Source organism: Catharus ustulatus, chromosome 3, assembly GCF_009819885.2.
Source record: "Catharus ustulatus isolate bCatUst1 chromosome 3, bCatUst1.pri.v2, whole genome shotgun sequence".
Classification (NCBI taxonomy): Eukaryota; Metazoa; Chordata; class Aves; order Passeriformes; family Turdidae; genus Catharus; species Catharus ustulatus.
In genome coordinates this window covers 109,306,836-109,322,186 of record NC_046223.1, presented here as the reverse complement: position 1 = coordinate 109,322,186, position 15,351 = coordinate 109,306,836, and the positions used below count along the sequence as shown (strand labels likewise).

The following is a 15,351-nucleotide window of genomic DNA, read 5'->3' as shown; positions in this document are numbered from 1 at the left end:
AGCCACATGACTAAGAGCATCATCCAGACTTCCAGGACAGGGTACATGAGTGGGAGATGAGCCTTTCACTCAATCCTACCTGTTCCAGCTGCTGTGCCAGGGTCCTTACTGCCAGCCTTTTAAAGTGAGAAGGGTGTCTCACCCTGGGGCTAGCAGACACCGGGAGGAACTCTGCAGAAAACTCACTGCCATTAATCTCACACCTATTGGAGAGGAAAGATCAACAGATCTAAGTAGAAATTAGGGCTTTCCTGATGAGTTCATTGGACATTTACTACTACTTGCCCATCCACAGTGATGTTCCATCTTGGGGTGCTGTTGAAGTCTGGAGATCTGGCTACCCAGCAGTTTTCCAGGAACAACTCGACACTGGGGCTCTCGTCTTTCAGCTCCACCTCAATAAACACAGGCTCCATGGGTTGTTTGACTGCTGCCATGCTGGGCCCATAGAACTCCATGAAGGATTCATCTCAAGAAAATGTCAGGGGATTTTGTTGTTGTTTAGTATTATTTAAACTAAAACATACTTGGAAATTCTCTGATTTCCATAGGAGGAGATTTACCTTTGGACACTCTCGAAACTACATTCAGAGCTTGTCTTACCCTTCTGTAAGCTGCAGAGAAGGAAATGTTAGTGAGGCTCTGTAGTTGAAAGCAAGGCATGTCTTTGCCAGGGAAGTTAGGACTGAAAGAGTCAGAGAGGTTTAAAAAGGGAGGAAGAGAATTGCACACCTGCGGTGTTTGAATGTGGAAACATCGTCCCAGAGCCAAAGGGAGGGGATGTGGCCCGGTCACTGGAGAAGGCACCGAGCACCAGGGTCTCTTTTGCTTGGTAGTAGCACAAGACTGTTAGTCTAGAATAGAAGAAACAGCAGTTTTTGCGTTCACATCTATTTCCCAGCTGCTGTACAAAAGTGAGCAGTCAGCAGGCTCCTACCTGTAGTCTGGATCTCTTGTGATTGTTGGTATGCTCTGTCTTGGAAGAGTCTCTTTCTCATAAGAGATTTCATTCTCATAAATAATGTGGTCACCTTCAAACTGTGCATATGGGAAGCTCATTATAAACTGACTCTTCTCAGGAGCTGAGGCAGGGGACCAAAAGAGAAAATGCAGAAGAGGCAGAGATTTCCAGCAGGTGTATCTGCTCTGGCCATGGACTTACCCTTACAGAAGTGCCACAGGTAGTGACATGGAACTTGAAGAAGGCATGGGCTTCATTATACTCTCTAGGCTTGCAGGAGCTGTCCCTTAGCTTGGTTTTACTCATGTCAATGGCAGGAACTGTCTTCATTTGGGCAGACACCATTATGGTACCATCTGGGTGGCATACTGAGAAAATCAGAGAGTTGGTTATGAGCTCAAGAAAGAATTACACATATTTTTATTGACTGATCTGTTGCATCACTTACTTATAAATGCTGAAGAATTAAAACTGCAGCTAATGGAGAACATCTGTAAGGTCTCCATAGTTCTTATTTTCCTTAGGGCGACATCAAATCTTGCTTTAATTTTCTGAAAGGACACTTCCTGTGAAGGAGGAGATGGAAGAGATTTCCTGTTATAGTACACTGTCCACATGTACAAAGTTCTGCTCCTTAGCTTGTGCCACCTGAATACTAACAAGCCACAAGAGTTAAGTCAGAGTGAAGACTCGAGCCTGAAGCAACAGGGGGGCAGAAGCACAAGTTTTCTGGTATGAATTTATCAGTCACTGTCACAGAGATAAATTTGGGCTTATTATTGTAGAATAGTTCAAATTGTTACAGCATCAATTTTCCCCTGCCATGTCTTAACATTTCTACAAAAAGTTCTTTTAAAAGAGCTTCTTTCATAAAAGCTATATTGAAATATTGTTTCTGGCTCGGCGCAGATGGGACATTTTGCCTCATCTTACTACAAACACTGAGAAGTTTGTTTTTGAAGACTTGGTGCATATCTTTTAGAGACAAATGGGGACTGCAGATTGCATAATACATGGCATTACCAGGAGGGTCCATGTCTGATGCCTCTTATCCTACTTGCTCTGGCTCAGAGTCCTTCCCTCTGGAGGTTTTCCAATACGTGCAGTACCACAGCACTGCAGCAAACAGTCCTGTGTGCTTTCAAAGGGGATTGCTGAGCAGCTCCTGTACCTCATAGATGAGTCCCCCAGCAAACAGAGGTATTTGCAAGATGAGGTGTGTGGAGTTGGTGGCTGCGAGGTACCCGTTGGTGAGGGCCACGTGCCGGTTCAGGATCTGGTTACCCAGGTACAGGTCCCAGTACTGGTGCAAGCCAAAAGTGGGCAGGGTTAGGTACAGGTTTTCTTCATCACAGGAGCCAACTGCTTCTGGTATTTCTGTGGGAAGAAGGTGGGATGTAGAGTTAGCAATGAAGGAAGGTTTGAGCGGTGAGGTTTGGCCCAGCACAGATTTCTGCCACAGGTAAGAAATGTGCATTGTTTGCTGTGTTGTAGCAGGTGTACCAGCTCACATTTGATGGGATGGGGTCCTGCTGCAGCAGTGGCCTGCCAGCTTGCTTCCAGGACTGCTCCCTGTTTCAGTAAGCTGAGCTATGTATGTAAATACATTTTGGATCAGCCTTCTTTGAGCTGAACCAAGAGCTATTTCAAAGATAAAACAGGACAGTGAGGAGACTGTCGTCTTTGTGGCATGAAAAAATCTAATCAATTTGAGAAAATACCCAACAGACCTCACAACTGTTTCAGTAACCCACTAAGTACAGCTCTCAGTGGATGATTTCTCCTTAAGAAATTCTGTCTTTGGAGATTAGAGCAAATTTTTTTGAGTTGGTTAGTTCTGCCCTGCATGGATGCAGAGGCAGAATTGTGTTTGAGGACAAACTGAAACTTGTAGCAATGTCTGAAAGTTTTGCCAGTAGATGTATGTTCATGTTCTGAGGCATCTTGTTAACTGAGTTTGCAAGCCAACTCCTTCTACACACTTGTTTTATTGCTCTCAGTGTCTCGAGGGCAGACTGTCTTGCCAGTATGCAGAAGAGCTGCCATCAGTGGAGCAGCAGCTTGGCTGTTACCAACAATGAGCTATCGAGGGGTGGGGCTTTCCCCAAAGCTCTCACCTTCACTCTGATGCTCTCACTGAATTCAGTGACAGCCGTGCTGTTGATGCAAACCAGGTGATGTCAGGGAAAGCTTACCAATATCAGCGATCACACACTCCACCTGTGCTGACTGATAGTAGAGTGTCCTCTCCAGACCCACGCTGAGGGTGTAGTTGAGCAGGAGGGTGTATTTTGTTTCATTTCTATTCACATACTGGAAGAGAGAGAAGTGTTAAGCTGCAGCAGTTTTCAGAATAGGCAGGCATGTGTCTTCTGAACAACACTGAATAATTATTCCAACACCCTCCTCTCCCCTGCAAATAGCTCAGACTCCAAAAGCATCGCTTCAGCTGGCCTAAAGCTACTCAGAAATCTGGCCTGGGTTCCACAGCTCTTTCAGCCAAACATAAATGTGGAGAATGTTGTGCCTTTTCAAAAAATGAAGACAGAAGTGAATGCAGTGGTGGTTCCTCTGTAGCCCAATGGTGAAAGAGCTCATAGAGGGAGGTCCAGGTCCAAATCCTTATTCTTCTTTACTGAGAGTATAGGCTGAACCCAGGAGAGTAAGTAATTGGTTGAATAGAAGATGTGAGGAGATGCTGTGAGAGATCCCTCTCAATATCCTCTTTTCTTTCACTGAAAGTGCTCCCAAAGTAAAACCTGGTGTTCAACCTGAAAGAAATACCTCTGGATTTTTTTTTCTTGCTTTGATCCTTAATGCAATTTGACTGTGGTTTGAGTGCAGCCTGAAAACTGTTTGCACAAATCCTGTACATTCACAATGTTGTTCCTTGTAACAGCATCACAGCTCTGCGTGGTTTGGTTGAAAGAGTGGTAGAGGATTTGCAGTTATGCATCCTCCCACTGAAAGGAGAGGTTGAAATCCCTCTGTGAGTATATACCTTTTACAAATATTTAGATTAAATGGTCTGAAGCTTAACAAAATCACATTAAGAGTGCCCTGAGCCTGCCCGTATCATGCTCGCACGGGGCATGGCCTGTGCCAGCAGCCAAACAGTGGGTTCAGGAATTACTGGATTTTTGAAACTGGTGATTGCCAGCATTACAATAATTGATTTATTTTTCCAAGACACTCTTGTTTCAAAGGGCAGCATCTAATACAGACTTGACAAACCTCTTCCTGTTGGGTGTGCACTCGTACATTAGCCATGCTGACAGGCACTAAAGGAAGTAACATTTCATCCTGTCTAATTACACTTGATACTGATCTCCTAGAGATCTCTGGAGAGCAAGGTGGATCATAAAAGCCTCTAATCTTAACTCAGATGATCTCAGACTCACTGACACCTTTATGATCAAGAGCTGTTGTTGGTCTATAAAAGCTGGACCATGTTCTGCAGAGGGACTGCCCCACCTCCCCTTCTCTGCTGCTGAAGGGACCTGCTGTATCCCACCTCTTTCAGAACATACGGATCATCAAAAGAGACTTCCAGGATAAATGCTTTTGTTCCATTAGAAAAAGGAGTTTCATAAATCTTGAAGCCGTGGTGCTGTGCTTCCCTGAGGGAAAATGGCACATTTCCTACTGTGATTGCCACCAGGGAGACATCATGGAGAAAATGTCCAAATGCAACATTAAATAGCCGTTCCTCTGGCACGGTATCTGCAGGGAGAGAACATCAAATTACTGCTGATGTGGATCAAGTAACGAAGACGGTTGGGGTGGCCTCCCATTCAAATTCCAGGAAACTTAGCCAACAGCCATCTCTTTAATGGCTCTGATTAATGAGTGTTTGTGTTCTAGTCAGATCTGAAATGCTCTGAGTACATGAGAATTGCTTCAAGCTGCAGGGGATTAACAACAAATACATAGAACTTTATAGAAAGTGGGTTCAGCGACTTTCTAGAGGTGCACTGTGATGTGCAATACCTTTAAAGAAATCTAGAATCTAGTTCAGCCACATAAAATTTGAAAAAATTATCATAATATATGGCAAGAGGCTTCTTTTTCTTTTTATGTCACTTATCCAGACAACTCTAAGTATATTTAGTGCCTTAATGCATTGGAAAATAACATTTAAAAACCATGACTGCAGCACTGGGTGGCACAATGATTTCAGTATGCTCCCAAGGTATCAAATGCAGGCAGTTTGGGGGAGAAAATACCGTCAATGAATGCTGTCCTCAGATAGTTCTTCCCAGTATGGAAGAATCCAGGTATTAATATGAAAGAAATGTTTAGATTTTTATCACCAACTTAAAAGTTAAGGTTTTTGTTTGTTTGTTTGTTTTAATACACTACTTAAATCTTGACTTTGCCTAGCAAATTGTAAATGGAAGTTGAGGGCCTTGTGAATGTAGATGTGTGGCACAAGTTAGGTGGAGCAATGGATAGCACAGCAAAAGATTGGTAAGAGTCAAGGGAGGAATGACTTACTGGTGATAACAGTTGGTGTTTGTGGCATGAAAGGTGTGGTGATGGATTTGATGACTGTATACTTCGTGGTTTGCCAACCTGCATCCGTCCACGTGTGCTCCAGAAACAGGTCAATACAGTAAATGACTCCATAAACACCACCAGATATGGAGCTCTAGGAGGTAAAATGTGTGGTTAAGTCCTAATTCTTAGTAGCTTAATAAAGAGATGATTGAATATAGTTAAAATTCTTGCACTAGGAAGAACAAATGGTATTCTAGCACAGCTTGGGGCAGATTTTGCTAGGGGATTTTGGTTGTTTGTTTGGTAGCTTGGCTCATTTCTCTAACCCTTGTGTGGCTCAGATACTGCTGAGGTCCTTAAGGAAGTATCAGATTTTCAGGGGTAGTCTCACTAAGTTTAGCAAGTCAGTACATTTGTTTTTTTGGTGTTTTTTACCATCCTGGGATTACCAGTCATGTTTCTTGTTCTGTCTGTTACACAAATAGGGAACTCCTGGAGGGGGTAAGTCAAAATCACACCAATGTCATCTTGCAGGAATGTTGCCAACTCCTTTTTAGGTGTTCAGGTTGGATGGAGTTTTGAGCAACCTGATCTAGTGAAAGATGTTTCTGCTCATGGGAGAGGAATCTGGAATACATTGTCTTTAAAGGTGCCTTCCACCCAAACTACTACTTCTGTTCTACTGAACATTCCTTTTGACATTGCCTCTGTATCTGTAAATTATATATTGATGAGGAATAAACTGTGTTCAAAGCGGGTGACTGCACTCCACAACATGCAGAGAATCTGTCCCTTGCTAAATCATCCTGTCTTGGAAATTGGCAGGGAAATTACTCATTGAGCCAGGCCAGAAGTTCACCAGTACCAGTTTCATTATTGAACAACATAGACAATTAAATCCCAGTGTCCAAAAATCCCTTCACTCTTCATGTAGTAGTATGCCTTATAGATTATCAACAAAAGGCAGCCTCTTTTGAAGGCAGTTTCTACAGTGTTTTGTCATTATAAATTCCTAGTTCTGAGAAAGTGCTTTCAAAACACAGAGAAGAAGCATCTAGTTCTTCAAGTATTTATTGTATCCACAAATTTTAAGTAGCAATCAATCAGCACTTGGAATTATCATGATTTGGAAACATCTGTAGAATAGGCCCTATTTGTGTATTTGTGTGTGACAGTTTGCACTCACCTCTAGCTTGCCTCCTTCTGCTCCAATGGGGATGGTTATTCTGATGTGTGTCTCATTGTACTCCAGTAAGTAGTTCATCTCCTCTGGATTCACTATCACTTGATCATCCACTCCCATTACCATGCTCTTAGACAGAAAGGTGGATTCCTGGACCACTAGTGTGGGGATAACTCTTGGCACAGTCCATGTTAGTGTGGTGTCAGTGAAGCTGATGCCATCTGTGGAGTTAGACAGTTCCAGAGAAGGGGCAATTGGAGTTACTCTCAGTCCTGTCTCTGCCTTTCCCTGATTCCATTTCACAGGGTAGCTCTACACCTTTCACTGATGCAATACCTTGTAGGATATTAGCCAAATGATGGCTCTTTTGTTACAGAGACCCTGGGACTTGAAGCAGACCTGAATCAGCAGTTTCAGGTGAATCATTAATTTATTCAGAACTGGCAGCTGTGCTCCCAGGTACCTGCTCTGTTGTCTCAGGGCTTACTGGCAGAAGGAAGAGGGCACAGAGCAACCTGTTTGGACCTTCTTGAAATATTGGCTTCAAGGTTTCAACAGCTTCCTCTTCACTTGCTCACATTAATACTCCTCTGTGGGAGCCAGGTGCAGCCACCACTTCTCTGCAGAAAGCCAGGCTGGTCCTGACTCTCCAGAGAAAAAGATTATGCGAGTTTCAAGGACGCAGAGCTGCATGCCTTGCATGGAATACTATGGAAAAGGAGAACCAAGGGTGTGGGATTTGTCCAGGGGAGGCTCCCTAGCTCTTCTATAGCAGCTTTGCGTGTTTCCATCTAATGTGGGGATTTGAGAAGCCAGAGACAAGGCATGACACTGCACTGGGAATGCAAGTGATGTAGTGCCACAGCAGTGACTGTGTTTGTCCAGGACTAAAGCCATAGATTCTTAGCTCATGTTCCTCTGAGGGAAGCTTGTATACCTCTTCTCTTAGTGAGAATGGGAAGACTGTGTTTTCTACTACCTCCTTTGGTGGTTATTTTTAGCGGAGAAGGAAGAGATCCTTACCCACAGGACAGGAGACAGTCGTGTCAATCAGCAAAAGCAGCCACCGCTGCCTGTACATGGAGGTGGAAGTGATCACGTTCATATTTACACCACTGACCTGTTTGAGCCCAGGCAGAAAGAGAGAGCTGATGCTCTGGAGAGGCAGTGGGAGCAGCAGAGCTTTGTGTCTGGCTGGGATCAACAACTCACCACGCTGACATCAGACTCGTTGCTGTGGTAGGGCGCTCGCAGGTACACTCGGGACAGGGTGTTATTGAAGCTGTAGCCCAGCTTTACTGCATCACTTACTGTTATTCTCTTTCTCCCTGATGGAGAAACAAACATCAGTTGCCATTGCTGGTATGCAACATTGTGAGTCTGCAAGAGAGAGAGGAGCTACATCAGTTCTACGTCTACCAAAGTCTCTTAAAAGCTATGGTACTGTGGTTCCTGTTTTCCTGTTAGAAGTGAGAGTAACTGGAATGATACTACTAGCTCATCTCAGGCAAGAAATACCTTTGAGATAGATACAGATATTTATGGGAATTCTAGAGCTCTCTAAGGAATCTTTAGAGATAGTCTTCTAGCAGCCCTGGAAGAAACATAGACAGGTAGCCCTGAACAAATCCACTGTGCACAAAATAACTGTGCTGTAAGAAAGTGATTGTCTCCATGTCTGTTGATGGAGCAGTTCAGAGGCCAAATGACAGACTACCTTTTATAGTGTGCCAAAGATGAGAAGAGAGCAATGCCTGTACTGGCCTAGAACAGCCCCTGCAGTGATGGCCATGTGGGAGCACCGTCAAAAGGGCATCAGGAGGAAATAAGACATGAGAAACATGGGGCAAGCATATATATTTGACAGAATCACAGAATGGTTAAGGTTGGAAGGAACCACTGGAGCTCATCTAGTCCAACCTCCCTGCTTGAGCAGGGTCCCCATGAGCAAGGTACTGAGGATTGTGTCCAGGCAGCTTTGGAATGTCTCCAGAAGAAACTCTGCACCTTCTCTGGGCAACCTGTTCCATTCTTCCTCATGCTCAGGTGGAACTCCCAGTGGATCAGTGTCTGTCTGCTCTCTTGTCCTACTGCTGGGCACCACTGAGGAGAACCCCATTCCAGCCTCTTGACACCCTTCCTTCAGATACTTGTGTACATTGGTAAGATCCTCTCCTAGTCGTCCCCAGACTAAACAGGCACAACTCCCTCAGCTTTTCCTCATAAGGGAGATGCTCCTGTCATCATTTCCCACTCATTCTTTCCAGCCTCAAATTTTTTTTGTCTCAGTGACTCCTGAGCTATCTGTACCTTCTTTGTATTTTGTATGTCTTATTGGATTTCTCTTCAGTCAACTTTTCCAGACTCTCCTTGGGATCAAGTAAGTTTTTAGCAGCCACAACATCTTTTGGTGATGAGTTTGACAGTTTCACTACCCATTGTGTGAAGAACCACCTACCTTTGTTTGTCTTGAACTCATTTTCCACTAATGGAACAAGCATATGACTCTGTTCTCCCACCTAAATGTCTTTTTGCAGTCTGGAGCTCTAAAAATACTTGAGAGGTTTTCAGTACTTGATGGCAAATCTGTCATCTCCGTTTTTTTTGTCAGAGATGGAGCTATGCCCCAAGAATGACTCATAAGAGTAGAGAGAAGAGGCAGGCTAGGAACTGTTGGGAAAGACTCCCTTTCATACCTCTGGCAGTGCTGACATCCATGCTACGGTGTAGTCATTTGAAACTGCTGGGACATCAGTCTTCACTGACACCTGGGGACACAGGAGATTCTTTGGGAGCAAACAGATCTGCAGTATTATTGCATGCATGGGGAGCAGTGTCTATCTTTGCATTCACTGGAGGTAATTAAAGTGTTTCAGTGGAGGTTCTTGATGGCAGTAATTTTTGTGGCCTTAAAATGAAAGTTAAAACCATGGCATTTATAGTGGTGGGAATAATTTTTGTATAACCAGCTAAACCTAAAGTCCTGCTTCATATCTGGTAAACTGTAAACTAAATTCAGCTCTGGAGACCTTCAGGGACATCTGGGTCTCTCCACTGGAGATGTAGGAAGGCATTGGCATTAACAGGTTATTGGCATTAACATCTCCTTCCATGCTGGCTGAACACCTAAAAGTGCAGGATCCCCAGTACCTAAGGTGGGTGCTGTGGTATAAATCTGGCCCACATGTCCTGCAGAGTGAGGCAGGGAAAGAGGACAGTCAGAAAACATCTGTACCATGGTTTAATTGTGTTGCAACACCCAGATATGACTACAGAGCCTTGAGTTCTGACAGGAGAAGTGTGCTTTCTTTTTCCTGCCTGCTGCAGGCACACACAGAAAGCAAAGACATTTGGTTTGTTTGCTGCCTCGTTTCTACACTGGTGTGCAGGTGATGGCAGCAGGCTGAGCAGGAGGCAGCTCCTGTCTCACAGTCGTGTCCTGTGAGTTGTGTGATTCAGCAGAGATGCAGCTCTGCAAACTCTAGGTTTTATTATTCCACATATGAGGATGACATTCTCACAGATGCTGCAGCACTTTATGACCAAAAGGGACTCTCATGAGCTTGAGAGCTTGGCCTTAAGCCTCTCTGTGTTGATTTGCTTGCAGGGTCTTGCCTTACTTCATCTGTGCTGAGTTTCACTGAGTTTCACCGCATGCAAAATATCTTATGGCATGTAAATGTGTAACTGAGCAGATCTACAGTTACACATTCTGCTAAATATCCACAGGTTGCTATTGTGCCTGGTACATGGGGTACAATCAACTTCTGACAGGAATTTGTGGAGGTTGTTGTGCCTGGCAGGGAGATTGGACGTAGCCTTGCCTTCAGTGGGAAGGTTTTTACCTCCATGTAGTTTTCTTCACACACAATTTCTCTTGGAGCCCAGGATGCATAGGAGCAGTACATGGGGTAGGTGTAGGTGACAGCTGCCCTCATGCTTGAAAAGGAGGAGACCTTGATGTTCACAGTCAGTGAAAACAGCTCATCTGCCTGGGGAGAAAAACTGCAATTCAGCAGAGGGTGTGGAGGGTTCCAGCAGTGGGACAATGCAGCCCAGTGTTCTGAGAGTGTTTTATAAGGATGAGAACAGGTTGAGTGACAGCTCCCACAGCACATCACCCTGTCTGAAATGGTTTGTATGCAGGGTCCTACTGAGCCAGAGACATTGCCTCAGCACTCACAGCCTTTGCCTCAGACCCCATCTCAGCCCTGCTCCTGCCACACCATAAGGGAGCAGCTGGCCAAGGGCAGGTCTGCCCTACCCTACCCTGAGGTTCATGTTTCTCCTCTTTGTGACTCTGTGTGTCTCCACATGGAGAGAAAGTACTGGAACTTTTGTTTTGATCTAAGCAGTTCAGATCTAATCTACAAATGCTGTTTAGCGTTTAAGACTAGACTAAGTCCAGTAAAAAATCCTTTTGGTTCTTCAGCTCCCCAGGAGCCACACACAAAGCCATGGACTGTCCTTCTATCTGACATAGATGTGTATTTTTCTACAGAAGAACGCAAAACCTTTACAGAGAAATTTCCAGCCTGGAAATCCAGGTCATTGCATAGCACACTGTACACCTCCGTTCTTGTTAGCTAACCTCTGCCTATAAAGTTTTACCATATTTTTTCTGTGGGGCTTCCAGGACCAACCAGACTAAACATGGACGAGCAATGAAGTTTCTACTCTGATTTGTTCTGGTTTTGGGTACATTTCATCTCAACTAATATTTAGAAATTAGAAATCCAGGCTACACTTTTACACATATTTTTGGAAGGGGTGAATCACCTTCTGGAGATGCCTGCTTCTCTCCATTGACTATTGTGGAAGAGTAAACAACTAGTTTAGACTAGACATTATCTTTTAGATGGCTAAAGTTACGTGAGGCAAATAGATGTGTGTGATCTACGTTCCTAGGCATGTGTTAACAGGCACATTACCACACAAATTAAGCCAGGAAATGATCTGCCAGAATCACACTGCAAACATTGCTTTTTCAAGCAGATGCCTACTTCTTTCCAGAGAGGCTTTCAAGAAACTCTCTGGCAAATCAGCAGCTACAAGGATATGCTTGAGAACTGGCAGCTACTCAGCAGCATTAGGATAAGTGTCGTTCCACGGAGAGAGGAAATCCCATGTCAGTCACACTGAGCAAACCTCACAGCAGAGAGCCATTGCCTATTCCTTTCTACACTACACTCCCAACGCCACTGCCCTGAGTTCAGTATTCTCAAAACCTGCCGTTAGAATGCCAGGTACTATCTCAGTCTTGTGTTTTTGGAGAAGATGTGCTGCCTGAGCTGCTCCCAAGCCCGTGTCTGGGCCTCACCTCGTTGGCCACGTGGCAGCCGAGCACTGAGGCACGGAAGATGGGATTGCCCCACGTGTCTTCTGCCAGGACGTAGCCACAGCGAGAGGCTAACTTCTCATCCAGCAGAACAGGGCCAGAAGAAGGATCTGCAGAAAAAGGGAAAGATGTAAAGCTCAAGGCAAGTCCTGGAGCAGGGTGGTGCTGCCTTGTCCCCGAGGGCTGGGTGCCCTGCAGTGACACGTGCTGAGAGGAGCTGGTGACACTGCTGGTGACACTGCTGGTGACACTGCTGGTGACACTGTGCTGGTGGCACTGTGCTGGTGGCACTGTGCTGGTGACACTGCTGGTGACACTGTGCTGGTGACACTGTGCTGGTGACACTGCTGGTGACACTGCTGGTGACACTGTGCTGGTGACACTGTGCAGGTGACACTGCTGGTGACACTGTGCTGGTGATACTGCTGGTGACACTGCTGGTGGCACTGTGCTGGTGACACTGCTGGTGACACTGCTGGTGGCACTGTGCTGGTGACACTGTGCTGGCGTGTGTAGGAGCGCGTGCGGCAGTTTGGCACAACTCAAGCTCACACACATAATGTGCACTTCTGTGCCTGTTTCCTTGCATCCAGAAGCTTGTGCCATTGCCACTTTGAAGGGCTGTTACGGAGAGTTTCTCTGAAGCATCACCTACATTTCTCCCTCCCCGATTTCATTCTCTAGAAAAGAAGTCTGTGCTATCAAGCCCATCTCTTTCTAAAAAGCATCAGGTTGGGATAATCTGCTGCTCATTCTGCTCAAAGGATGTGGTTACAGACCTGTTTTGAGTGGTACTTTTACATATTGATCAGGTTTGCTGCTTCTCTCTGTGAGCTGTGAAACCTATGGGGGAGCCAAGCAAGAGGCGTGACAGGGACTGGCTGTGCTCAGCTCTTAATGATGGTAAAATTAATAACATGTTTTGTTAATTATCTGCCCTCTGATTAAGGAACTATTTTAGTCTTGGGTTAGACACAAGAATCTGTACAAATAGATAGGGTTTAACTAGCTGCCACTGCAATTTCTAGATCTGTCTGTCATGCCTATATGTTGGACAGTTCTAGAACTGCTGCTTCAGTCAATGAATGCCTGCAGCCGGGATAGGCTCAGGAGATAAATGGGAATAATTTTGGAAGAAGAAGGAATAGCTTTTATGAGACCAACTGATACAGCTGGAAGAAACAAACAGCATTTTGTGCCTGAAGGCTGGTGTGTTTTTTCCAGCAGTATCAGTTACTCTCATAAATGCTATCCCTTCTGCCCACACCCTTTCCATACTTGATTTGTTTCAGTTCTGCCTCCAAATAAAATAAAAAAAAAACCCAAAATGCAACCCAGAAAAAAAGTGCACTGATTTAAAGAGAAATTAATTAGGTTTGGGGTGAAATCACATACTTTTTACAATCTGATGTGAACATTTTCTGGTTCTCATTTTGATTCTGAAGACTTTTGTTTTCTGCAGAAAATGGAACCCCTTTGTCCAATCTGAATTATGGTATTTAAATGCCATTGTGGTGTTAAATAAAAAGAAAATAAAAATACCCTTTAAAGTCCTCTAGTTGCTGCAGCACTCAGCCCTCACTGAGAGTGTGTTTTCTGGGCATCACCCAGCCTACCTGCTGCTGTCATTATGCTGCTCAGGACATGTCCAATCTGCAATGTCACCTCTGTTTTCCTTGGTAGGCACGTGTAAGGGCTCAACAGAGGAAAGAACGAAAGCCAAATGTCAGCCCTTCCTCCTCAGACCATCCTTTCTCCTTTCCCAGCCCTGCAGCAGCACGGGGCAGAGAGGGCTGTGGCTGTGGTTTCCAGCTTTACTCCTCTGTAGGGTTGGTGGCCAAACTGAGGTGGGAGAGGCTGGCTCAGGGTGACAAGGGTGTGCTGCAGGGTCCTTGGGGTGAGACACCAATTATCAATAGATGGCAGCAGCATCCAGACTCTGTGACCACTCAGGTGATTCCCCAGCCTTCATGTTTTTCGGGGCTGCCACTTGTAACTTACCATAGATTTCCAGCTGGAAGAACTTTCCTTGGAGCAAGAGTTTATTCAGTTTCATCCAAAAAATTCTGGAGCGGCAACTGCTCTCTACAAAACCTAGTGGGAGCACATATAGAGCTGATGAGTCAGTGGACTGGAGGGCAGAGAAGAGGCACATCGTGTTATGAGCAAAATAACCAAGTTCTCCTGCTTGCCTCTCTCCCCAGCCTGCTTCTGTCATGTTTCACCAACCTGGGGGAGCCATCCGCCTCCCTTGTCCCAGCCAGAACAGTAAGAGAAACAGCCAGATCCTGCAGTGTAAGCACATGAACTAATAATAGGGAGAACGGAGAGAAAAAAAATAAAAGATCAAAATGGAAAATTAAGGAGGTGGAAGCCAAAGTCGTGTTACCTGTGTAGCAAGCGACCCACAGCCTCCATCTGTGCCCTGTGCACGGGCAGCAAAGTGCTCCTCCCTGTGAAGCAAAGAGGAGCCAGGTGTGCAGCTGGAGCTCGGTCAGACCCAGGAGGGGGGGTACAGGTTACCTCTCACACGTTGTGCTGTCTTCTCCAAACCTTGTGTGTGGACCAGGAGAGGCAGGTGGCTTCTGCTGTGGAAGGGCACCAGGGTGGAATCCTGCAGGTGGACACCTGGCAGGGAATCCTGCCCCCCAGCGTTATCAGAGCTCGCTCCCGGCAGGGGGAGGCAGCTCCCTGTGGCTGGGAGGGCACAGCACCCTCCTGCCAGATATGGGCAAGGTCAGAGGCTGCTGCTGAGCCTAATTGTGATGAGTGCAGCAGAGAGTGCTTGGTGCTTTCCATCCGCCCCTGGGAAATATTCTAGTTCCTTAGAAGCCAGTTGGGTAGCTTCAGGTCTTTAGAACACATGAAACATTTTCCCAGAAGTATTTTAATTGGGTCTACACAGGAAATACATTTTTGTTTCTGTGAAATGTCCCAGTGACCCAGCCATGCCAGAGATAACAGCAGTGCTTTGGCAGCTGCACGTTTTGCTTTTGTGGATCCAGTTAGGTTGCCCTTTGATTTGTTTGATTATCAGAGAGTGTTTTGGTGAAAACATCTTGTTTTCAGAAGTGCTGCAATATCTCTGTATCAGTACAGAGCATATGCAAGTCTGTAAATGGCCAAGAATATTGCCTGGGAAAGTCTTTGCTCATACTGGGAGTTGTTTCTCTGGAACTGCAAATGACCCAGGAAGGAAAGGCTGGGAGGTTTGGAGAGTTAAAATACAGCTTGTGTGGCATGGATGAGCCACAGCAGGGTGGGGAGTACAGGAGACTTAGGTTGACATTTTGGCCATTTCAAACCAGGGCTCAGTTTCCTTTTTGTCCTCATTTTGGGCCATTGACCAAACGCTCTTGCTTTACTTTT

General features: G+C 45.3%; 1 protein-coding gene across 1 annotated transcript; it reads right to left on the bottom strand.

The window, feature by feature from the left end:
• Positions 1 to 1,305: 1,305 nt before the first annotated feature.
• LOC116993635 lies at positions 1,306 to 14,269 on the bottom strand. The gene is made up of 13 exons (XM_033054466.1): positions 14,212 to 14,269; positions 13,984 to 14,076; positions 11,965 to 12,092; positions 10,490 to 10,636; positions 9,341 to 9,412; positions 7,857 to 8,024; positions 7,668 to 7,764; positions 6,648 to 6,865; positions 5,459 to 5,612; positions 4,608 to 4,684; positions 3,157 to 3,274; positions 2,133 to 2,338; positions 1,306 to 1,329 (listed from the first exon to the last, which is right to left on the bottom strand). The coding sequence occupies exons 1-13, from the start codon at positions 14,222 to 14,224 to the stop codon at positions 1,306 to 1,308; spliced, it is 1,515 nt and encodes a 504-aa protein (XP_032910357.1). The 5' UTR covers positions 14,225 to 14,269.
• Positions 14,270 to 15,351: the final 1,082 nt, after the last annotated feature.